At 42.1% G+C, this 26484-nt stretch overlaps 1 protein-coding gene across 2 annotated transcripts in view; it reads left to right on the plus strand.

Moving 5' to 3' along the window:
- The window catches only part of ARHGAP42 (Rho GTPase activating protein 42), a 296232-nt gene that overhangs the window by 44405 nt on the left and 225343 nt on the right, over window positions 1–26484 (plus strand). For both annotated transcript variants that reach the window (XM_074984495.1, XM_074984504.1), the window contains exon 2: window positions 14107–14202. In XM_074984495.1, the coding sequence (XP_074840596.1) occupies window positions 14107–14202 (96 nt within the window). The remainder of the gene's footprint in view (window positions 1–14106; window positions 14203–26484) is intronic.

Genomic DNA, 26484 nt, shown 5'->3' on the forward strand with positions numbered 1-26484 from the left:
GCAGCCGTGTTGCTGGAGGCTGCTGCCTGCTGGCAGGCTGGGGGTGGCAGCTGCGCACTGCCTTTGCGCGGGTGGCTTGGAGTTGGAGGCTGGAGGAGCTGCAGCCCTGAGCTCGCCGAGAGCCACGAGAGGTGGAAGTATCTGGGCCAGCATGCAGCTCCTGTCTCGGTAATTGGGAGAGGGAGATGAAGGTGTCAGGGGAAGAATGGGGCAGGAGGGAGGAAGGGAAGGGGGCAAAGTACAGGAGTGAGTGATGGTCTGGAAAGGTCAGTGCATCGTTATGCAGTATAACCATGTGGATTTAACATACTTTTGGCATTAACAAACACCCCTTCTCCTATTAGTTCATTAAATCGTGGGTTTGCTGTACCATTTAAGGGGAAGGTTCTCACTCTGTGATATGTGATGGCTGTATTCTCACACTCAGTGGTCTTTCTATATTCTGTTGAAGAAGTAGATACCCTTCAAAGAGTTGTTTGGGTGGGCTGAGTTGGTGTCATTTGGATCAATCTTCTGTGATATGAAGCTATCAGAAAATTTGAGTATCAAAGGTGCATGAGTGCATAAATACGACAGGAGAGGGAGATAAGATGCAGTATGGAAAAAGAAGAATACCAGATAAAATGGCAGGAAGAAGTGAAAAATACACATCATTTGCTGGTTTCTCCAGAAGTTTCAGATATAATGTTGATACTTTCTTGTATTATTACTATTTAATCCTACGTACTTCCTAAGTATAATCACACTGCCAGCTGGTGTGTATACAGTCTATGATGTGGAAAAGTTGTCCCTCTGTGACATGTTCTGTGTAGAAGCAAATGGACTGTAGGAAACACAGGAGCTGTTGAAATTCAGCACTTCTCAGACAGGTGCTCTTGTTGCAACAGCTTATTTCTGGCTATTGATATAATTTGCCTGTTTTATTTTATTCTTGGTATAAAACAAGGAAATCATGTTAATTCCCAGTTTAAAAGAAAAGTATATTGGAGCACAAGATATTTAGTTTAAGGCCTTTTACCTCATGCAATTATTTTCTCAGATGACCTTTATTTTTAAAATTTGTGTTTATGATACTGAAGACTATCACCTTAGGGTGTATCTTTCAGAAATGCTTCTCTGCTCCTTGCTTTTTCGCATAATACTGTTTTACAGCCATAACAGCATTTCCATTATAAATGCCCTTTCTTGTGTTTGAGCGTCATCTGTAGGGTGAGCCTTTATTGTAATAGGCCAGTGAGCAAGTTATTTTTAATAGATATTAAAAAAAAATCTGTGATGCCATCTTAAGTTGTCATAGGGAATAAATTGGCTTGGGAGGTTGTGGAATGTCCATCATTGGAGATATTTAACAACAGGGTAGAAAAACATCTGTCAGGGATGATCTAGATCATGAGTCAGCAACTAAAATAGCAAGAAGAGCTATTTTTTTTCCAATTTGATTAAAAAAAAAACCTGAATGATTCAAGAGCTGCAACGCATGTGAATACCAGACGGTCCTTAATAAATAAGGTCAAACCATACTTTTTGTAACCCATGTTTTAAGAGCAGTGCATATACAATGATTTGTAATGTGATGCATGTTTACTGCAGGCCGTTCACAGCCTTTTTACATATTCTATTTCCTCACACTTCACGTGTGTGTGTAGCACTGTCTTCCCGACTTTCACTCCTGAACCTTCTCTCCCTGGAGGACATTAGGGGGAGTTACCCAGCATTTTGAGGTCATATATCATTTGCTATTTAGGTATGAGGTGTTCATTTTGGGGCTTTTAGATGTTCACAGTTTATCGAAAGTAACTAGAAGGTTTTTTTTGTTTGTTTGTTTTTTTGGAATTAGTGTTGGGAGCCACAAAAAAATTTGTAAAGACCCACATGGGGCTCCAGAGCCACAGTTTGCAGACTCCTGATCTAGATGGTCCTTGGTCCTGCTGTGAGTGTAGGATGCTGGTCTTGATGACCTCTCAAGGCCCCTTCCAGTTCTGTATTCTATGATTCTATGAAAACAATAAAGGTCTCTGAGTTAGACAATGGTCCCATGGATTTAGGGTTTGTGGGCTTCATTAGGTTAATACTGTATCAGGCAATTCCATTTACTTTTATTGTGCACTCAAGACTGCTTCATACTTCAGTCTTGTGACTGGGAAGCTGGAGCTTTGAGCTGCCCAAAAGTAGTTGTACATGAGACATGCATGCAGCTTAGTGGTGTGTTGGCTGTTCATTGAGCACTGAGCCACAGTACCTAGGCTCACTTGGAGAGGGTGAATGGAGTACCAGTCACACAAGCATGAAATGATAGATTTAACTATCTGCATGTCGTTTGGACTTTGGACTTACTTCCTCCAACTTCAGGTCACTGCAGTTGATGATAGCAGCAGCAGTAGGGGATTGGCACCCTCTTCCCTTTTAATCAAGGGCTCAGGTTGTTACTTCTGTTCTCTTTCCCTTTCCCTTAAGTCAAGAAGTATGTTCCTCTTACACTGCCAGAATGTCACCAGTTTGTTTTGTCTTAATTAAAACTCAATGTGTGTGTGAGGGGCGGGGGGAGAGAGAGAGATGAGGGCAGCGAACAGCATATTGTAAAATTTGAGATGTGTAATGTAATAATGGTCCAAGTGTTACTAAGTACACAAATTTTTTGCTTCACATCTGCAACTGTGCTTGTCAAATTCTCCTTCCTTTCCTGCTGCCCTCTCAGTGATCCCTTGCTGTGTCTGCATATCCCAGACAGTTTCAGCCAAAGGTTCCTCTTTTAATAGTCGAAGTCACCTTTCTCTGCCTCTGCATTGCTCATTGTGGTTTAACTTGGGTATCTTGTGATTGGGTTTCAGATTCAAGTTCTCTTTTTTGTGTGGGACCTGTATAATACACGAGGTTAGTCTGTTGACTGGCTTCCGTCAGAAGAAAAATCTCTTACTATCCGCTAATGGAGTTCCTCCTTTAGGCTGCTTCTACCTTTGCCCCCTCCTGTCAGAGATGGCATGTTAATGAGGCAATTCGAAGCAGGCTAATGAGGCACTAACGTGGCTGTTCAGAGCCTCATTAGCATAATGGCGGCTGCATGAATTTCAAAGTGTGGCCTTTGAATTGCAGCTTGACAGTGCAGGTATTGGCAGCTTTGAAATAAGTGCCCTACTTCGACATTACTCCCACAAAACTAGATCACCATTATGCTAATGAGGTGCTGAATATGCATGTTAGCGCCTCATGAGCCTGCTTCAAATTGCCTCTTTACTAATTCACCTCTGACGGGCGAGGGCGAGTGTAGAAGCAGCCTTAGATCAAGTGGGTAGGGCATAGGGCATTTGGTATTGCGTGTGCTAAGCATCGATTCATGCTGATTGTCACTCTGTGTGTGCGCGCATTGCACCTGAATCAGTTGTGAAGGGTTAGAACCAGGGTCACTCCTATTTAGGTTGCCTCGGCTTTTTTGTTCTTTCCCAGGTCAGAACAGTCGAAGACTATGTGCCTCCTAACCTCTGGAAACTTCTCAGGCTTTCTGGATGCTTTTTCTCTAGAGCAGGGGTAGACAATCTATGGCTCAAGAGCCAAATATGGCTCAGTATGTAACCAAATTTGCTTTTGTCATTCCTAAAATACACGCAACTTTTTAAATTACAATGAAAAAGAATTCCAAATTTTAAAAATACGTAATTACTCATGCCAAGATGGGCTTTTTTTTTTTTCTATTTCACCTTTAACCAGAGGTGAAAATAAGGGAGTGTGAACTTGGGGGGCTGGGAGGGGTAGAGGTGGGGTGCATGGCTTCAGCACCTGGGTGGGGGAGCTAATTGCATGTGGGAGTTGGAGGAGGAGGGAGCAGCAGGCTAGGGGTTTGGAGTAAAAGGGCAGAAAGTGGAGAGCCCTGTCTCCATGTGGCCACTGTTCTCTTGCTATGGCTGCTCCCCAGTGGTCAATTTCCAGTATTGCTATTCCCTGCAGTCCTTGCCCCCCAGTGGTGAGTCTGAAGTACAGTAAACCCTCGATTTAATGGACCCTGGTATAATGGACTTCAGAAATGATGGATACTGTCTGCCCCTCCACCCCACCCCATGGATGCTGTCCACTGCCCCCTCCCCATGTAGATGCTGGCAACTCACTAGAGCCACTGCAAGGGCTGGAGAGGCCACTGCAGGGGCTGGGGCCTTTGGAGCAGAGGAGCCAAAGAGGGCTGTGGCAGGGTGCAGGAGCCTTCCTTCCCCAGCCCCATGTGTGTGGAGCATGTTGGCGCCTAGCTGCTGCTGTCTGCAATGATGCTGAGCACCAGTGATGGAGTTGGAGGGTGCTGCCGGCTGGCAGGCTGGGGGCGGCCATGCTCTACCTTCACTTGAGCGGCTCGGAGCCGGAGGCTGGAGGAGCTGCAGGAGGTGGAAGGAGCCAGGCTGGCATTCAGCTCCTCTCCTCGTAATTGGGAGAGGGAGATGGAGGTGTGAGGGAAAGAATGGGGCAGGAGAGAGGAAGGGAATGGGGGGCAGAGGACAGAAGTGAGCGTGGGCTGGGAAGGTGATTGAATCATCATGCAGTACAATCATTCGGATATAACAGACTTTTGGCATTAACGGACACCCCTTCTCCCCATTAGTCCATTAAATCGAGGGTTTACTGTTTCTTGTCCCTTCTGTTGGTACCCCTCCCTTTCGTGTTCTGGGATTTCAGTCACTTCCTGCTTTCCAGGCACAACCAAACCTTGGTTTAAGTTGGGGTAAGAGGAAGCTGCATACGAAATTTTGTGGCTGTAGCTCTTTCCATTTAAGAGGAGTTCTTGAACAACTGTAGCACCGACAGACAAGCAGATACTCTAAAATATATCATAGATTCTTTACTTAATTATAAGACATAGTGAGCAATATTTTCACCTTTATATAACGTGGGCTGGAAAGAACAGGAGGAAATCCAACACTTCAGGATACACTTCTCATTCCATGATTATGAATGGCTGGCATAGACTTGACAAATCAGGCTGGCCAGGGTTACCTCAGCACTTATATACCTCTGGCAGGAAAGGAGTCCAGCAATATTGGATAATAACTTGTTCTCAGGTGATCAGACGCCCCTTCTCCAATCTCCATGAGGAAAATGAAGCCAGAAGGGCAAGGTGCCAGATGGAACATTCTGCCTGACTCCTTATACCCTGCACTAGAAGCTATGCCTCGTGACTATGGAGCTCAGCCACTTCCTCTCCATAAAGTCGTGGTTGACAAGCACTGGACACAGCACAGATGCTGCCCCAGCTAAAGTGTGGTTAGGGGCCTTTAGTCCCACCCCAGGACATCCCAGCTGAGACCTCCAGGAAAATCATAGACCTATATGATGCACTTTTGAAGATGAATGTGGCTATTTTTCTTGGACATGGTGTTTCTGATTAGGGAAACTTTTGCCTGAAATTGTGGCTTCCTCATTTTACAGTCCCACAGGGCATCAGGTCCTGTGGTCACAGTCACACTCATGCGACTTCAGGCCAATAAAAATGAAGCTTTCTGAACTGCCGTGTGACACCATAAGTGTCCTGGGTGCTTTCGCAAGCAATGCTGACGTAGGTGGACAATGCTGTAGTAACGGTCCCATACAACCCAAAATCAATATGACCTAAGGACTTTGCCTTGGAAGGGTGTTGTGGGGGTAGGAATCAAATTTGTTTTATATAAGCATATGCCCCTTTCTCAAAGTAAACTGAAATATCAGCTTTCAATCTTGGCTCTTTCCAGACATCATAGAAATGAATACAAGTGAATGTGGCAAGTTCAGTTGTCTGCAGAGTATGACAGGAGAAAAATATCTTCATACACATGGTAGCTAGAAGAAATAGATGATCAATAGCTGCCCTCTGTTACTTCAGAACTATCTAGTGGTCTCCCATCCTGTCCTCTCTGGAGTTAGATCCCTGACTGATGCCAGGCTCTTTCAATTTGGGAGTAAAAAGAGCTTCCTATAGCTTGGATCAAACAAGCTGAATGGACGTTTGTCCCCAGGATCGTACCCTATAGAGGAGTGAAAGAAATATGGGAAGAGTTTTGTCATTATTTCCAATCTCCAGGATGGTCCACAGTGGGAACTTGTATAAAAAGTCAACATCCTTGATGACATGCAACTCTGCATTGATGTAGCCAACAGAAGATTTTTTCTGTTGACCTAGCCATTGTCTCTGGTGGAGGTGGATTAACTACAGTGATGGCAGATCCCCTCCCCTAGCTGTAGTGAATATCTACTCTGAAGCACTGCAGCACTTTAAGTGAAGACTTATCTTTAGCAGCCTATGAACACATCATCTTCTTCAGGTCAAAGAATTATAACCCATTCTTTTTCCTATTTTTATATAAAATAAGAGAAGCAAGCAATGTGAGGCTCTGTCTGAAGCATCTAAGTAAGTTCCTAAAGGTGGCTTGTCTTTAAAACATTCCCAGTTTGTCATCCTTGGATACTTCTGATGTTTTGCCATTGTACGGTAACCTTTTTCTTTCCTCAGCTTCAGTTGTTACCTTTTGATCTGATACATATCTTCCAGGATCTCTCTCCAGTATCCTAGTAGCAATAATATTTGCTGTAGGGAAGAAAGATATTCACTTACCTTCTTGGATGGTTTCTCTGGCCAGGGCAAACCCAGAGTGATATTTCCTGGAGTATGTTTTTGATTTAGGACAAATGCAGGCACATAGTGCCAGGGAAGTTGGTTATAAGCCTAGACTGTTGATGAATGTCACCAGATACAAGATTTCATCTGAGTAGAATGTTGAAAAGACCTTCACAAAGGAAAACAAGTGGTATCACATGAAACAAATATCCAATTCTTATAAGAGTCTGTTGCAGGGAATTACGTTCTCAGACAGAGGCAGGTTTCAGGGATCTGGAGTTGACATCTGTCCAGTACATTTAGATATTCCGTCTGCATCTTGACACTTGGCAGTTCTAACTCCAACTGTATAGTATTCACTCCCATAACTCCTGAATTTCAGAATATTTGGGTGGGTTGGTTTGTTTTTTTATTTTTGTTTCTTTCCTCCAGGGATCTTTTGGATCTTGTTCACAAAGGAGGTCTGTGATGTCCTGTCCCTTTAAATGTTTGAGCACTCTCCACTTCCCAGTGGAAAGCCTCACTTCCATGTTAGTTTCAACTTTTGCTGCCAGAACATCAGTGCAATCACTGCACATGGCTTTGTCTCACCTTCTTTCTGTGTCAGGTTCAGATTATAACAGGTACCAAAAGGAGACCACAGCATTTTTCCAGATGAAACACAATGGCCATGTCAACACTAGCCCCAAACTTCGAAATGGCCATGCAAATGGCCATTTCAAAGTTTACTAATGAAGCGCTGAAATGCATATTCAGCGCTTCATTAGCATGTGGGCGGCTGCAGCACTTCGAAATTGACGCACCTCGCCACCGCGCGGCTCGTCCAGACGGGGCTCCTTTTCGAAAGGACCCCCACCTACTTTGAAGTCCCCTTATGGGGTAGGTGGGGTCCTTTCGAAAAGGAGCCCCATCTGGACGAGCCGCGCGGTGGCGAGGCGCGTCAATTTCGAAGTGCTGCGGCCGCCCGTATGCTAATAAAGCACTGAATATGTATTTCAGCGCTTCATTAGTAAACTTCGAAATGGCCATTTGCATTGCCATTTCGAAGTTTGGAGCTAGTGTAGACATGGCCAATGATTCACAGGTCTTGGAGCACTGCTCCTTCCATGGACAATGGACCCTTCCAGGCTGTGGCAGTCAGTGTGCCTGAAAGGGTGTTTTATAATAACATGATCCGTCTTAGCCCAGAGAAAAAATTCTCTGAGGTGGATCACAGGATTCTCTTTTTATGTATTCCCTACACAGGGTGTTACTGTGTATTTTGGAGCTGCTGGGGGTGAACCTCCTTGCCTGGGTTAACACACTTAGGTTAGCCATGCTTTTGCTAGTGATCTAAAAATAGCTATGGTGGCAGTGCTTTATGTGGCAGATTGGGCAGGACCTCACACTCTGAAGCATAAACCCCTGCATAGGCTTCAGGGCCTGGCGCTAGACTGAGCACAATTTCAAAGCAATATTTACACAACTATTTTTAGAGCATTAGCACAAGCCTGCCAACTTGAGTCTGTTGGTTCAAGGCAACAAGCTTGCTCCCACAGACTCCAAAGGCCATGTAGACATACCATAAGGGGAGATGGATGCCAAGGCTCATGGTAGGATTTGTATATTAGCAGAGTGGTCTCTCCACCCCAAAATATCTTGCCTGTCATAACTCAGTTTGGTGACCCAGTCTCTCTGCATCTGGAAAGAGTAAGTAATGTGCTCTGTGACCTCAGTATTTGCCTGGATCCAGAATGTGAGGTGGCAAATGACATATTTGCCCACAGCTAGACAAGGCCCCTGCTGTGTGTCTTCCCACCTCTTCATTGCCTCCCCAGTACAGTAAAAAAGACAGAAGTGAAAGTAGCAATGATACTGTTGAAGTCCTGATTGTAGAGGTTTTGGCTCTCAGGCCTGATGTTTAACTCCCGTGTTAAACCAGTGAAACCCAATCTTGATTTCCTGCAGGATAGCTTCATTCTGCATGTGTAGTAGTATCTAAGGAAAAAGGTCCACTATCTGTAGTACAGCATTTAAGACAAGGAACTTTTGGACAAATCCAGTATTAGCATTTTCTTTAAGGACTTATCCCAGTACCACAAGGTCACTTAACCTGATTTTTGGAATATCATTCTGATCCTGAGGTCAGTACTTGGATTGGATCTCTGCAAGCAGCATCAGTGTACTTTCGATCCATTAGAGTAGGCCACTTTATGGCTACAATCTCCCATCAGATAAGGGTTTATTTTAAATTAGAAATTGTGAGCTTTCTCTAATAAGACCAGTTATTAGAATTCTAATTGATTTATCTAATGTCCTTTTCACTTTTTTCCGCCTTTTGGTAGAAGTCTTCTCCTTAGTCAAGCCTTTATATCAGGTGAAAGCTTCAAGTCAGAATAGAGCCTATCCTGACCTGGGCCTTCAGTAAACCATATAACATTTCTGTTTCTCTTTTGGTTATGTTAGGCAATTTCCAAGGCAGGCTAAAGACAAAGGTGGAGGAACCCCAGAGTCTTCTTTATACCTTTCCTCTGTAGAGGGAATTTCATTGTTCTTTTTGTGTAAAAGTGTGCTCTAAGTTGGAGATAGTCACATAAGTGAATCACCTGTCCCTGTCTCTTTTTAGGGCACTTGGCCATTGCCTACTTGGTGGTCGGAATGTAGACAGTTATGTTCTTCAGGTGTGTATTGTACTGCTAGCTCCTGACAAACGGTATTTTCACAATAGGTGGCCACAGCCTCTGTTGCAGTCTTCATAGAGACACATATTTGGAACACAAATTTGTAGACAACACGTACTTCAACTGCAAAATGATACATGGACAAAATAGGTTTTATGGATCCAGCAGTATATACTATCAGAAACAGTAAGTTACAAGAGGCATTTTGTCCAAAGCATCTCTGAGTTATGCATATTTATATTCCTAAACCATTTTCCACAAAACATGGGAGTGTGTGTTTCCTGTCACACCCCTCTTAGGCCTTGTGCCGTCACCAGTCTTGGGATGAAACCACATGCTTTTCCCACTCTGACTGGATGGCAGTCTCCACTTACTCATGTGATTGCCCCTGCAGATCTGATTTAGAAGCAAATCCTGCACTTCTATTCTATCTGGAAGCAATGGCAGTGATAAGAAGAGACCAGATAACCTGCAAGTAAAATATTATATAAAAAAAAAAAAAAGCACCGCAGAGAAAACATCTTAACTAAAACCAGAATTTAAGCATCTCTAGCCTTTCCAGAAGACTGGGCAAATCTGGGACAGCACAACTTTTTTAGCCCCACCCCCAACCTGTTCCCCTATACATCTTTTTTGACAAGTGACCCCTTTCTCTGCCCTGCCCCACCCCACATGCCATCTCCACTCAAAGAAAGTCTTCATAGTTCTTTAGTATTCTTCTTGGCTCATAGTTTTAGCAACCAAGTCTTGCAGTGTGTTGGAGAGAGGATCCTTGATGCTAATAGCTTGCTCTTTGTGTTCTGGGGTGTCCTGATACAGATCTATTGTGTTGATTTCCTGTTTATACTACCTACAGCATCTTATTAAGTTTAGTCAGTGCCAACATACAGGAAATTCTACTAACCCAGCATAGTTATTAAGTAACTTTTCCTTGCTGATCTGGTCGCATGCAGCAGTGACTCTCAACTTTTCCAGACTGCGGTACTCCTTTTGCAAGTCTAATTTGTGTATCTCCAAGTTTCACCTCACTTAAAACCTTATAAAATCAGACATAAAAATACAAAAGTGTCCCAGCACATTATTACTGAAAATTGCGTACCTTCTAATTTTTATCATGTAATTATAAAATAAATCAATTGGACTATAAATATACATTTCAGGGTATAATATATAAAGTAATATAACAAATCATTGTGTGAAATTTTACCTTGTTCTGTTTTTGCTAGTATCTCTTATGTTATGTATTGTAAAACTAGGCAAATACCTAGATGAGTTGATATACCTTCTGGAAGACTTCTGCATACCTGTAGGGGTACGTACACTCCTGGTTGTGAACCACTGTCCTGGAGGACAAAAATAACTCCCAATGAAATTATTCTTTTCTGTCAGGATAGGGAGGCTAGATTTTCAGGGTCAAGACATTCAGCACTGTCCACTTTAAATCCTCAGTTAGACTCAGTGTCTACATCTATATAAGAAGGTTTTTGCAACAAAACCAGAGTTTTGTCAGAAAAAACCCACTGGCCATGTCTACACTAGCCCCAGACTTTGAAATGGCCACGCAAATGGCCATTTTGAAGTTTACTAATGAAGCGCTGAAATGCATATTCAGCGCTTCATTAGCATGCGGGCAGCCGCAGCACTTCGAAATTGACGCGCCTCGCCGCCACGCGTCTCGTCTCGACAGGGCTCCTTTTTGAAAGAACCCCGCCTACTTTGAAGTCCTCTTCTTCCCATCAGCAAATGGCTATTTTGAAGTTTACTAATGAAGCGCTGAAACGCATATTCAGCACTTCATTAGCATGCGGGCGGCCGCGGCACTTCGAAATTGACGCGCCTCGCGTCTCGTCCCGACGGGGCTCCTTTTTCGAAAGGACCCCGCCTACTTCAAAGTCCCGATGGGAATAAGGTTAATCCTTTGCAATTCTGCAGCATTGTATAATCTAGAATCTTAGTCCTGTACAAGTATTTTGTAAACCTCACATCATGCCTCGGTGCTAGTTGCTATTCTGTAGGATGGCTTTAATGTTTTACTTTATAGTAATTTGGTAGAAAAGCTTGTAACCCAACCCCAGAATTCTGTCATTGTCCTTTGCTCTTACGTTAACTGTCTGCATAGATCCTTCTAATTGCTACAGTAACTGTTTCACTCCGAAGATTACATGTGTCAGAAGTTAATGTAATAGATACAGATGTTTTTAAAGAAGAGAAAAAGTGTGTGTGTGTGTGTGTGTGTGTGTGTGTGTGTTACTGTCAGTTGTACAAAGCAGAGCTACGTCTGAGTTGTTAAAATAATACATTGCTATTGTTAGGATGATTTTCATATACCTAGGAACAAGAAGTATTCAGTAAGCTTGCAGTACGTTCACAAGTGTATACGTTAAGCTGTTCTTAATAGAAAATGTATATTATGCAGTGCCTTAGAGAGACAGTATGGTTGCTCAGCATGTTGAGGGGCTGTTGGGTGAACCATTGTTTTTAATAATTGTAATTCTACTTCTTACATGCTGTTTTTAGACCAACAAGTGCCAGAATGCTATGAAGGTTTGAGAGTCAGTTATAGAGGAGAGAATAGAATTTGTAAGGGTAAAATGATGAGACTTTATGTCTGGGAAAGTTTCTTTTATTCACCAAAGGAAAATGCAAGCCGTGGTGTTTTACACGCAGCATAAATAATCATGACTTTTGTAAAGTCATTAACTTCTGAATTTCTGGGTTTTTTTCTGTGTGGTGGTGGTCTTTTAATCTTGTACCAAACTGACTGGCAATAGGAAAAATATCTTATCCAAATGGAAGATGGAACAATACCCAAACTTTTCTTATTTACAAGGATAACTCGTATGGACAACTTCTGTTTCTACAGTTGTGCATTTCATTCCTTACTAACAGAAGAAAATGTATGCATGTCTGTCTTTTATAAAAAAGGCCCTTTATTCACATTATGGCTGATGCCCACTCTAGCTGTAAGCAAAATGAATAAATAAAAAGCTGCGTGTGAAGGTGGCCTCTGATGAACTTGATGCCCACCAGCCAGAGGTCAGTCTCAAAGAACGAGCCACTGAACAAGGATTAGGGCAGTACCTTAGCAGGAATTCCAACAGCTGGGCGAAAGTGAGTATTTCCATGGATTGGCACCCTCTCATTGGTATTTTTTTCAGTTGATCCTGGGTTTGTAGGTATGTGGAATTAAAACCCTGATTTCGGGGAATATTGTGGAATCCTTCTTATCACTGAACATGAAAATTAACTGATGCATAAACAAAATTTAAAGGAAAATGCCAGTACTAATGCTTAAGTCCTCCCTTGCCCTTCTTTATTCCTCTTTTGTGTCCTCCCCTCTCACTGTTGTTTTGATGCCTCTACCTCAGTTCCACATTGCCAAGCTCCAAGCTCTTCATTCAAGTCTCTCTTAAAGTACTGGTTAAACCTCTCTAATCTGGCACCCTCAGGACTTGACTCATGCTGGATGAGAGAATTTGCTGGACCATGGGAGATCAGTATTTTCTAGCAGTATTACCAACACTTCCACTGATTATTGGGCTCTTAGAAGACCTTTAGGGGTAAATTACAGCTAAATAACAGCACAGAACACTGAGAGCCGGGACTGGTGGCTGTAAACAACTTTATGGGGCCATGGGAAACTTGGTCATACCCATGATAAATGGACATCTGGCTAACTAAATCATGCTAGGCGAGAGAGTTCTGGATTAGAGCGCTTCAGCCTGAATGCACATCCTTCCTTGTTGCCCCAAAAGAGTGAGCTAAAAACCAATTAAGACTCACAAAGCTGTCCTTCTTTTGAGTTTCACAGTTTGGTCCATTTTCTGAGCAGCTGTCTTCTAGATTGGAATCTCTTCAGCCTATATTCCAGTGTGCCACAGGGCGCTGAACGTGCTGTCAGTACAAGACATTGGGATAGCATTTCTATTTGGATTTGTATACTCCAGTGATGCACGGGAAATAGTGCATAACTTGGGTTTTGCTAAAACTCTCTTTTCCACCCTTTCCATACTGAGACACCTATTTAGATATTGCAGAGGTCAGAGTTCAGGTTATCTGTTTATTTTTCTGTCTTCCAACCTGATTCCACAAATATTTCATCAAGGCTGAGTAGTAGTACCAAGCAGTGTTTTGTCTAGGGTGATACAATTCTGATAATTCCCAATACATGTGTTCTCACTTTTCTTCTTACATTTACCATTATGTATTTTTGTAAAAGAGAAGAATAGAATATTTTGGTCACACCGGCATTCCATATTTATGAACGCTTAATATTAGAACATTCTTACTGCAGAGATCAATTTCTATACTGTCAAGTTTAAATGTGACTTTTTAAAAACTGCAGATCTGACTATTGTTGCTTTAAATGCCACTTAACTAAAGCATTCCATACATAATGAATAAGCAATTGTAAATAGATCTTTTTCAATATCTTGAGAAAAAGAAAAAGCCTTTCTAGATCATTGTGTTTATAGTTAGTGTTTTTTAAATAGCTGTTAAGCCCTGATGGAAAACTTTAACTGTTGGAGGAGTATGTTAAAATAAAACTCATTGTAACCTGTGTGCCCGATCCTGCACTGCTTGTCTATTAAGTAGTCTGGCTGCATGAACTGAAGCTCCACATTTTGCTTCAAGAAATTGAGAGCTGAGGATTGCTTCTCATTATGAATATGATTGGCTGGGGCTTAGGAATTTAATTTGCTTCAGTGTCTTTCTGAGGCATAGCAAGGAGTTTGGTTTGAATCTGTTTTGTGTGAGATTATTTTTTTAGAAAGGAAATTTAGGAGAAAAAGTATAATCTCGCCATATGAAACTTTATATATACTGTGGTTTCCTTATTGGGATAATTGTAAGACTTATTTCCTTTTTTCTGTATTGCAGATCTGTCCATGGCAGTGCAGAAGTTTTCCCAGTCACTACAAGATTTCCAGTTTGAATGCATTGGAGATGCTGAAACAGATGATGAAATTAACATTGGTGAGTGTGTTCTGTACTTTAGGTGTACTAATATTCCCACTTTTACAATATTTAAAATACGTGATTGTAACAATAAAGGTATAAGCAACAAACTCTTTCAGAGTTCATGCAGTTAGGGTTTGTCTGTTCTATAGAGTCTGCAGCAGCACAGGCAAGGGTGCCATTTCCTGAGGGCAGTGGAGGCAGCAAGAGCTAGTTGCAAGAGCTACTGGCTCTTCTTTCCATTCCCCTAACTATCAGGGAGTGAGAGGAAACTACACAGCTTACATGCATGCCTCTCACTCCTGACTGGTGAGGGGAGAGGGCTGAGGAGTGATTCACACAAGCAGTGTTCTTTCCCTTTGCTACCTGTCTTCAGGAAGAAGAGTAAACAGCATCCAGCATGCTCGGCTGCTGCCCCCTTTCCCTTCCCGAAATGGAGCCCTTGAGTGCAGGGCTTTTTTCATTGCAGTAGCTGATCCATCCCTCCGGGCTGACACTGAGTCTGCACCAGCGGTTAGGTCAGCTTAAGTGATTTTTTCATACCCCGAGTGACGTAGGTACATTGATCTGAATTTTATAGTGAGACCAGGGCTGAGTTGCATATGCAGCAGAGAAATCCCAGGAAGCTGTTAGAACACTTCAGTTATCTTAAAATATCAAAATGTGAGTTGTGCATACGAAATATAGCCCAGCTCCTCTAGAATGCCATTAAATCAAGTATAATTTGTTTCAAACCCTGCTAATTCTTCTAAATGAAAAGTAGTTTCCCCTGGGCCATTAACAGGAATCTCTATTCACTAGGAACAGTCATCCTGTCCATTTTCAGTTTTCTTGCTGCAGTCATTTTGGCATGAGACATGTTCAAATAAAGAACTAAAATTTTCTTTTTCAATGGGAAAGATATGCATTGAGCTTTTTTTTTCCTTACATGCAAGGACAAAAATGCTTAACTGATTTTTCTCAAGCTAAAACAAAATAAATAAAAAAAAATTGCTTCAGGCAGAGACATGTGGCTTGAAAAATTCAGCCCAAAAGAGGTGATGCAGACAGTTTTGTAAGTTACTTTCTAATAAGATTTAGGATGGACATGCTTTAAACAATAGTAAGGGATCGGTAATTTTCTGGATACGGAGAATATGAAGTCTCCCTCCAAATAAGAAATCGTGGCTTAGTTTACTATTTCAAGATGCAATTCCTTCTTCCAACCAAAATAAATAGCACTAAACAATAAAACAAGCACTAAAATGTGCTTCATCACAGTTATAGCCCTGCTTAGGAATGAAAGTTCATGTGCTAAAAAAATTCTATAAAAAGAACCCTGTTGAAATACTGGTGATTCAGGTAACCACACAACAGGATAAATAATAATTTGCTCAGTTGGGTGCAGATTGCGTTAATGAAAATGTAAGTGCTTTGTCGGTAAATCTATACATAGTGAAAAACCAGCTGGCTTCCATTTGGACTTTTAAAATGCCTTTGTCAGAGTCACTTACAATAAGCTATTAAGTACTCAGTGTGCTGACAAAGCTGTCATAGACTAGAAATTGGCTAAGAGACAGAAAACAAAGAATGGGGACAGTGGTCAATTTATAGCATGGGAAAAGGTCAGGAATAGGTGGCCCAGTGTTCTGTTCCAAGATGTATTAATGATTTGGGGAAAGAGTGCAAAATTACATTAAAAATTTACAGATTACATGAGATAAGGAAATACTTTTCTGCATAACACATGATTAATCAGTGGAGCTCATTGCTGCAAGCTGTTAGTTGGAGACATTTAATAGGATTCAGAAAAGGATTATAAATTTATACAGGCAGTTATTGCATAAGATTCTTTGTACATAAGAACATAAGAACATAAGAATGGCCATACTGGGTCAGACCAAAGGTCCATCAAGCCCAGCATCCCATCTGCCGACGGTGGCCAATGCCAGGCGCCCCAGAGAAGGAGAACAGAAGACAAGTGATTTATCTCCTGCCATCCATCTCCTGCCCTTGTTATGAAGGCTAGGGCACCATACTTTATCCCTGGCTAATAGCCATTTATGGACCTGACCTGCAAAAATTTATCAAGCTCTTTTTTAAACCCTAATAGAGTCCTGGCCTTCACAGCCGCCTCGGGCAAGGAGTTCCACAGGTTGACTGTGCGCTGTGTGAAGAAAAATTTCCTTTGATTAGTTTTGAACCCACTACCCATCAATTTCATTTGGTGTCCCCTAGTTCTTGTATTATGGGAAAAGGTAAATAATTTTTCTATATTCACTTTCTCCACACCATTCATGATTTTATATACCTCTATCATATCGCCCCTCAATCGCCTCTTTTCCAAACTGAAAAGTCCCAGTCTCTCTAGCCTCTCCCCATATGGGACCCTTTCCAAGCCCCTAATCATCTTAGTCGCCCTTTTCTGAACCTTTTCTAATGCCAATATATCTTTTTTGAGGTGAGGAGACCACATCTGCACGCAGTACTCGAGATGTGGGCGTACCATAGTTTTATATAGGGGAAGTATGATATCTTTTGTCTTATTATCGATCCCTTTTTTAATAATTCCTAACATCCTATTTGCCTTACTAACTGCCGCTGCACACTGCGTGGATGTCTTCAGAGAACTATCCACTATAACTCCAAGATCCCTTTCCTGATCTGTCGTAGCTAAATTTGACCCCATCATGTAGTACGTGTAATTTGGGTTATTTTTTCCAACATGCATTACCTTACACTTACCCACATTAAATTTCATTTTCCATTTTCCATTTTGTAAAGTAGATATAAAATAAAATTCTGATTCAAACATAAAACATCCACTAGCGCTTAGGGGGAATTTTTCACTTACTGGAAGTTGTGTAATTGTCCTTAAAATTTTTCCTTCATATTCTCCAGAAGACCTAGTACGAGCAACTGTGAGAGGTGGAACACTGGACTTAGTCCAGGTATACAATAGACCTTAAAGCTGATCATAGATCTGCAATTCCAGCTACAGTAAGTGTGTAGCTGGAATCGACTTATCTACGATTGACTTAGCTGTCTGTCCTCACTGAGGCAAGTCGATGAAAGAGTTTCCCCCATCGACCTCCCTTACACCTTGCAAGACTGAGGAGTACAGTGGGTTGACTGTCAACCTGTGATAGTTCAATTTCCTGTGTCCCCACAAACTCCGGAAGATTGACCCTGACCAGGACAATTGATTTACAGGGTAATGTAGATGTACCCTCAGATTTACATCTGGTGTAACAAACTGTAGTTTCCTCTATCATTCGTTAAGAAAGTGTTCTACTTGTGTGTCACAGTGGGCAAAATTTCAAGTGAACTGACTTTTTTGCCCCTCCCTGTTACCCGCACACATTTCTCATCCCTTCCACACTCAGGGATGTACGCACCTTTACCCAATCCATAGGGCTCAAGGCATGATCCTGTTAATGTAAACGCTCACCCTTACCCAGGTTCTAGGACTCAGGGCATAATCCCCTGTGGGTATGCAGGATCTGTGCCAGTGGAAAAGTCTTACACAGTAATATTCTTGTTCTCTATTTATTTACAATTACCAAGAAAGTGGAGTACATGTTAAGCACACAGTATCATGCTCACCAATCCTGATAAGGCAGGCGGGCGGACTTCCACTGTTGGGACAGACAAAGTCATTCTCTGGATGCTGGTTGCTGCACCTCAGGGTCTTGGGGGGTGAGTCCTCCTTACAGTGTTCCTTCTTCCTTCCTGCTTGATGTTCTGTTCTTCTTCTCCCCAGCCCCCCTTTTCTTTCTTGGACCCCAGTTTAAGTAGTGAAACTTGAGTCCTGCTTAGCTATACTGTGACCAATTATTTTAGTGCAGTTTTACTAACCAGTCATAACCTACGGAAACAGAATTACCTAACCAATCATAAGCCACTGCCTTAATTGATTTACAACTAACAAAATTAAGTATACAATAGATGAGAGCTATTACAAACCAGACCAGAGATTATACAGAAAACAGTAGAAAAATGAAGACAATCATCAGAGAATGGTGGTTCCACAACCTCAGCTATTGATAAGTGATCACCTGGCAGATGAAATGCTGTTAACTAAGTTTTCTCTACCCATCTTGAGATCTGTTTAAGAATGGGTGGCACTAGGATGTGGTCTTCTTAACGGCCTGATGTGGCACTACTGTACTGGAATGTAGATGGAACGTGAGTATGTGACTTGTAGCTTCACAGTTAATGGCTGCTGCTCTTTAGTCTGGCTGCAGACAAACTATAAGCCTCTCAATATGGCTAGAGAAACCATATACTGTTCCATTCCCCCACCCCCATTACAGAAAGGATGTGGAAGAACTGGAGAGAGTCCAGCAGAGGGTGACAGAAATGATTGGGGGCTGGAGCACATGACTTCTGAGGAAAGGCTGTGGGATTTGGGCTTATTTAGTCTACAGAAGAGAAGAGTGAGTGGAGATTTCATAGCAGCCTTTAACTGGCCGAAGGGGTGTTCCAAAGAGGATGCTCCCACTAAAGTCAGTGCGGGGCTGGGAAGGTTAATGTCAGCAGTGCATATGAAGGCCCAATATGCCATCTTTCCTGGTACTTATACTTCTGTTATCTTCAGAATCTCAGATTGGTTCAGCTCTTCGTATTGAGCTAGTAAGCTTCAGAAAGAACCCTGACTGAATGTGTGAAATATTCAGGTACTTTGGAGGTGGTGTTTAAAGCAGTGGCAGGCCCAGGTTTTGCAGTCAGGGCGCTGACCACTCACAGCATCATCCTCTGTCCCACATGATTTTGGGAGGGAAGCCCTGGTGATGGTGGGGAGTTCTTCTGTGTCACACTTACTTAGTAGCAGCTCCTGTCCTGTGGGTCTGGGCCTACCTTCTCACTGAGTATTGGGAACTAGCATGTATGGGCATGTGTACACAGCAAAGTTATTTCAAAATACTGGCCATTATTTTGAAATAACTTTGCTAATGTTGACACGATGCAACTACTATTTTGAATTAATTTCAGAATAGGTTGACATCATTGTATGAGGAATAGCACCTATTTTGAAATAAGCTACAGTGCATCCAACAGCTCTGTTTTGAAATAGGCTCTGTTGTGTGTGGTTGCTCTATTTCAAAATACTACTCAGCTATTTTGAAATGCGTTTTGTGTTTAGCAGCTTTAATTCAAAATAGCACTGGTGTGCAGACATACGCTGGTGTTGCAGTGTCATTCAGGTTGGGCCTGGCTGCAGACTGTCACAATTGATGGCCAGCCAGGCCAAATTTAAGTGAGAGGCATTGTGACATAGCATACAGGGTCTCTGTACCACAGGACCCTATGTGCCATGTTGCAGCAACTAGAGCAGGGATCTTCCTCTGTCTATACTCGTGAGTAGGGCCCTATCAAATTCAGGGCCATGAAATCTGGTTTTTATTTGCTTTTTCTCTACACCATGCAGATTTTATGGGAGACACCAGCATTTCTCTAATTGTGGCCTTGATCCAAAAGGGAGTTGCAGGGGGTCACAGGGCTATTTGAGGGGTCACGGTATTGCCACGGTTATTTCTGTGGTGCCTCCAGAGCTGGACAGCCAGAGTGGGTTGCTGTTGGCTGAATACCCAGCTTTCAGGGCAGCACTCTCCCCGCAGTGGGAGTGTAGAAGTAAGGGTAGCAATACCATAACATTCTGTCCTTCTGCGCTGCTGCTGGCGGCTAGTCTGCCTTCAGCACTGGCTGCTGGCCTGAAGTGGCTGCTCTTCAGCTGTGCAGCTCCAAAGAGAGTGCTGCAGCAATATTGCAACATCCCCTGCAATAACCTTGGGATCTCCCCACAACTCCTTTTTATGATCAGGACCCCTACAATCAATATATTGTGAAATTTCTGGTTTAAATTGCTGAAATCATGATATTTACCATTTTTAAATTCCAATGGCTGTAAAATTGACCAAAATGGACTGTGAATTTGGTAGGGCTCGATCCATGGAAAAAGGTGTCACATGCACATCTGAAAGTTGCCTTGTGAGTTGTCAACCACCCTCCCGCCCCATTTAGCCACGGACATACTCCACCCTTTTACTCGCTCCTTCACCGCTGTAGACTTGTGACTGAACTAAACATTTTGAGTGTCTACGTCTTCTGGTGGCAGATGGGTAGCCAAATACTAAAGTATTTTGAGTCCTGGCAGGGCTGAAAATTAGACAGGCAGTTTAAACCACTTCCAGCTATTGTCTCCATTTGGTGTATTGCGATGTATCACTGAGATGGGGCACCTCTGGTTCTGAAATCTTCCTTAACCAGTCAGATCTGCAAAATTTACTAGTAGGCTTAACCCTGAGAATGATCCATGTAAGAAGGAGGTTTTAAGAATAACAATTGTTGTAAGTAGTTAATTTGTTTTTACATGGCAGATAAATGGCCATTCCTTACAGCTTTACAGTATCACAAAGGAAGGGACTTATAGAAATTGCAGGATAGAACAATATAAGATTGAATTAGAGACACACTTATGACTAGGTATGTAGTCTAGTTATTTAAAGTTTACAGTATCACTCAGAGTTGTGTAACCTCAATGTCAGTGAATATTTAACTTAAAAAATCTCAAACAAACTCCAAATCAATAAAAAGAAGGTCCTGACTGGCTTTAGCTTGCATCCAAAATGTGTTGAAGAGAGGATATTTTATTTGGATGTCAAACAGGCATTTAAAACTGATTAGAAAGAACCAGAGAGTTCAAGATGTTTGACGGCTGATTTATTGTACTTTGTGCTTCAAAGATGGGATTTCTAGCTTTCAAGGCAGCCATTTCCTGGTGAATTGTCATGTGCATCAAAGAGGCTTACAGGAGCAAAAGGTAAGCTGGCAGGAATTGAATCCAAGTCTAATAAAGCTTGAGGTGATACTGTGCACTTTTTATAGTATAAGCCTCAGTTTTTGATCTCCCAAAAGCCCTGACCTAGAATTTGGTCCAGATCTTTACATGCATCTACAAGCTTGATGGTTGCTCATCATCAAAGACAGCTTTGTAGAGATGAATCCTGCTCTCTTTGCCTCTTTCCTCCTTTATCTCTTCGATAGGAATACTGTTTTATTGTTTCTACAGTTGTCAAGCTGTTATTACTTGAGGTTTCAGTTTTATTTGTTTTCTGCTATTAGGAGCGTTGGCTCCAGAGTCTTTGCACACTTATCAGACTATCAGCTGCCGCATAATTATAGGCCCCGGTAGAGATTCCATTGTTAAGGTTGAGAAAAAATATTCTGGTAAGGCCAGTCTGGGAAACATTTTAAGGAAAGCTTCTTTCCCTTAAGTTTCATTTGGTGTGTTGTAGAAAAGAAAACCATGTGAGTTGAGTTGCATAAGCCATTTTTAATTAAAACTTTAATTTAAAGAACTACTAATTTTTCAATTTTTAAATATACTTTAGATTATGAAACCTCAAGAACACCTTGATCTAGAAATCCCATTCATACTATATATATTCCTTAGATGAGATCTAATGTGTAGAATCGCCTTTTCTTTTTTAAGAAAATTTTTATTCGAGACTGTTATGTGGTGTGTACTCTACACCAGTCTGATAGGGTTAACAAGGTCCTCAGAGGCCAGTTAGATCATGTGAGAAAAGGAAGACCAGCATTAAGAGTGAAGCTCAGCTGAGAGAGTGCTGGGTCGGAAGCCAAGAAGATGAAAGCAGAAGGAGACTGTAGTGATAAGAACAGCCATACTGGGTCATACCAAAGGTTCATCTAGCTCAGTATCCTGTCTTCTGACAGTGGCCAGTGCCAGGTGTCCAGAGGGAATGGACAGAGTAGGTAATAGTCTAATAATCCCTCCGCTGTCACCCATTTCCAGCATCTGACAGAGGCTAGGGATGAGGCCTGGGATGAAAAATATCAAGGACAAGGAGCAAATGCAGAAGGGGAGAGTAAGTCTTGACGTCTTGTCTTGGAGTAAGGAGTCTAGCAAGAAGGTAGAAAGCAAGAAAGTAACCACAGGAAGTAGAGTAGGCTCCTGTGGTAAACCAAGAATCAGGCTAGAGAACGTAGAGTTGGTAGAAAGCAGCAACAGCGATGAAGACTGAGGACTGGGCTGCTGTCTATAGGTTGGAACCCAGTGTAGCAGGCTGGCTTGGATTCTTCTGCCAGACAGTGGTACAGTGACATAGAGTTGGCAGGTTGGTGCTAAATGCTGTCTGAAGGCAGCATTTGAACAATTGTCTTGTTGGACTTTGTAATCCTGGAAGAAGTGGACTGAATGGTCAGGTTTGCCAGAAGAAAAACTGCAGAGCGAGCAGTGAGCAGCAGTGGGTATCACATGCTAAAAGAGATTCTTTCCCAGACCTAGAGAGAAAGAGGCATATTAACAGTGAGTGACAACCCTGTACTAGGGATTTTTCATTCAAGTACTATAGATTGTAAATATCAATTAATTTTAAACATGGTTTTGAAGGAGATGTGCACAGCAATCACCTTTAAAAGCTCTTCCGTGTTGAGATGCACAGTTTTATGAGGTCTGGCAGAATTAAGCAGAATGAGTCCCTGGAAGAATGTTTTTTTTCAAAATGGAGGAAATAGTTTAAGCAAACTGAGATGAAAAATGAAACAGGTATTTCAAAAGAATTTGAAACAGTTGCTTGCTTTGTAGTGTATATTTCTCCTTTAAAAATTTTGAAGCAGCTAACGAAAGATTTCACTTCAAGAAAACCCTTGCTAAACTTCAGAAAGTTTTTTATGTCACAGTATTTTTAAAAGAATGAAATAGTTTAATAAATTAATTTTGTTAAAAAATCCTTTCTTTTAAAAGTGTGCTTTTTTTGTTTGAAGGACAAAACTTCTTGTTTAAAAATGTCAGCTGTCTCTAGTTTTGTTTTTGAATGCTGCATATATATAAGAATTGGCAGTAAGTACCTTTGTTCTTCAAATAACCTTAACTTTTTTCTATAGATTCTTTTACTATCCAAATGATAGTGAATATACTTATGTAATATTACAAATTCAGGGTTTTTATATCTAACAAAGTAAAATACTTCAAATTCTAAAAACATTCATTTCCATATCTCTTTTATGGTAAATATTGTGTCGACTGGTGTATTGTGAGATTTAATAAATAGAGTGGATTCTATAAAGATACGTGAAGAGGGCTGTATGTGCCTGGGGTCTCTGATCTACATTGAGAATGCAGTTCTGAAGTAGTAATAGTGACGTTTTCAAATTATTGTGGCAAGATGTGTTGTAAGAGTGACACTAAATGCCCACTAAAATACATGCACTGCCAGTTATGCTGCTGAGACATGTCCAGTTGTTATTTCTCAGAATTCGTGACTGTAACAAGAATAACAATTTTTTGTGTAAGTATACATTATACACTGTTCGTCCTATGTATGCTTTTCACATGCTTTATTTGAACACTCATCTCTCGCTATATGACCACAATTGGTTCCCAAATTTTTGCTCGTAGGCGAAAACGCTTAAGAGCGATACTAAATTCCCACCAAAAATACATGTAAAAATCTCCAGTTTGTTCCAAGTACTTGTAACTTGACATAAACCAGTTGAGCTTAGGTACTTTTTTGGATGTATTTGAATAGTTTGGCACCAGAAATAGGATGTAGTGTATGTATGTAGAGCAGGGATTCGCAACCTATGGGTCAGGACCCAAACATGGGTCCCATTTGATTTGTTAAAGTTTGCCACCTGCATGTGGCTGTTAGAGAAGCCTTTTGCAGTTTCTTCACGCTGCTGCCTCAGGCAGATATCTATCACTGTAGAGAGCTGCTGGATATGGCATCTATCTCTATCACTAGGGATAGCAATTACCTTATGCCTAGCTGCTGAAACCTTAACACTTGAGTTAACTGGTTTTAACAACTGTTACCTGCTGAGAGCAGGAGGGCTGGGGGAGCCACCCAGCCCAGCAGCCCCGGTGAAGAAGCTGTGGGGGCAGGAGGAGGAAGGTCTACAGTTGGGACTGTTGAGAGATGCAAGGGGAGGTCTAAGACTGGAGGAAGTTTGGGGCTGCTGGGGTGGTGTAAGCCTAAGGGCAGCGTGGGGTTGCAGGGGGCATCTAAGGCTGGGGGCAGTTTGGGGCTGCTGGGGGGCTCTAAGGCTGAGAGGTCGTTTGGGACCTTGAGGGGGTGTTAAAACCTGGCCAAGGGTGAGGTCTGTGAGGCGGGCCAGAGGGGGGCACTAATACAGTAAACCCTGGAGTTACCCAGGGGTTGTTCCTGCAACCCCTGCATAACTTAAATTTTCCTGCAAGGGGAAGGGAACCAGGAACCACCTGGGCTTGTTAGTTGCCTGGCTCCCAGAGTGGCAGGAATTGGGAGCTAGGGGCAGGCTGGTTCCAGTCTCCCCATAGCTTCCGGGACCTGTAAACTGATCACCTCATGGCTGGTCAGTTTCACGTTCCTGCCTGTGCAGGGGAGAGAACCAGGCTAAGAGCCTTCTCCCTCTCCCCTCACAGCCGCAGGGCTGGCAAACAGCTGCATGTCTAAGGGAAGGGAGAGAGGAGGCTCCAGCCACAGGACCCCACAGCAAGAATGGAGTCAGCCGCAGGGGTGCGGGTCTCCCTGTCCCCGGCCAGGGACCCCACTACTGGCTCATATAAGCGGGGGAAGTTCACTCATTTAGTGAACAAAGGTAGGTATGTGTCCCCCTCATTTTAGCAAGTACTTGTGAGTAAAGTAATCGTTAAACAAGGGATGAGTGTACTTATAGGTTCATTTTCTGTACAAATGAGACTTGTATAACTGTTCTTTTCAAATGGGAGTTCAGAGTTACGTGATGGTGTTCAAAAATTAGTGGCCATGCATTTCTATTTCAGTCCATATAGTGGTGTAGTCCTAACAGGAGTTTACTATGAGCCAGTGTCTTTGCTGTTTTTTTTTCCTCCTCCAGTGACCTGTATTTACATAATCTGATGTGATTGCGACGGCACCACCCACTAAAATGACAGTATTGTAAAAAGTCCATCTATAAACATTTTGAAAATATCTGACTTAAAACAGTTTCCAAAATGTATGGTATTTTGATGAATTGTATATCTTATGAAAGCAGGTCAGAAATTCATTACATGAAAATATTATTGAAATTCACAAATTGTGTGCATTTTCTTAAAATCTAGTGATGCTGCTATGAAAAGTATTTTTTTAAGTCTCTTGTTAAAGTCCGTTCTTTTTGTCTCAGTATAAGAATCAATACTAATGCAACTGAACATACTATTGGATGGAGCTGTGGGTCCATCATGCTAGTCACAAGCCACATGTAGCTGTTTGGCCACTTGAGTGTGGCTAGTTGGCTTGAACAATAAATATAATAAATACATTTTCAGAATAATGTGGCTAGTTCATTATAGTGGCTACTGCATCAGAACTTGCTGGACACTATGGAGAGTACTTCATTTCATGGCTAAGAAGTGTTGAGATGGCTGGATGAGGCTTCTGATGGTTTGTTCTGCTCACACATAGTAAACTTGAATAGTAACAGAGAGGAAGCCGTGCTAGTCTATACACTATCAAAACAAAAAGCAGTCAAGTAGCACTTTAAAGACTAGCACCTAATAAACTATTTTGCTAGTCTTTAAAGTGCTACTTGACTGCTTTTTGTTTTGATAGTAAACTTGTTAACTGTTTGACATGAAAGTGTCCCACAACCTGTCCTTGATAAGATACATACGTATGGTGCAGATATGATAAAGGAGATGCTTGTTTTGGAGGGTGGGGCTATGCTCTGGTAAGCAGAACTTGTCCCTCAATGGTTGTGTCTAGACTAGCCTCCAACTTCTAAGGGGGCATGAGAGATTACTAATCAAGTGCTGTGGTGCATGTGCAACACTTCGTTTGGCTAAGTCTCCCCTGCAGGAACTTCGAAGTGTCAAACTTCAGAGTGCTGGCTTGTGTGTAGCCGCGGGTACTTCAAAGTGCCCGTGCTACGTCGAAGTCCCTTTACTCCTCAAAACTTTGAAGTACCTGCAGGTGAGCAAAGCTACACGCAAGCTGGCACTTCAACGTTTGACGCTTCAAAGTTGCCGCAGGGGAGATTCAGCCTAATGAAGTGCTGCATACCCACTGCAGCAACTCACTCGTAATCTCCCAACACCCTAATTACCATCCCCCTTCAAAGATGGGTGCTAGTCTAGACACTGCCAATGAGATTAAAGAGGTGAGGATGAGTCCCTGTTTTCTATAGTGTTCAATGTACTGACTGACTAAGTCACTGACTGTATGCAGTTTTAGTTTGTATAGATTGAGCCTCTCTAATCTCAGGGCCTGACCAGTGCCGGACGAGATAATTTGCCAGACCACAGGAATTCAGTATAGTCTAGTGGCATTACCAACACTTCCACAGCTTACTAGG

The sequence above is a fragment of the Carettochelys insculpta genome, chromosome 1 (assembly GCF_033958435.1).
Source record: "Carettochelys insculpta isolate YL-2023 chromosome 1, ASM3395843v1, whole genome shotgun sequence".
NCBI classification, from domain to species: Eukaryota; Metazoa; Chordata; order Testudines; family Carettochelyidae; genus Carettochelys; species Carettochelys insculpta.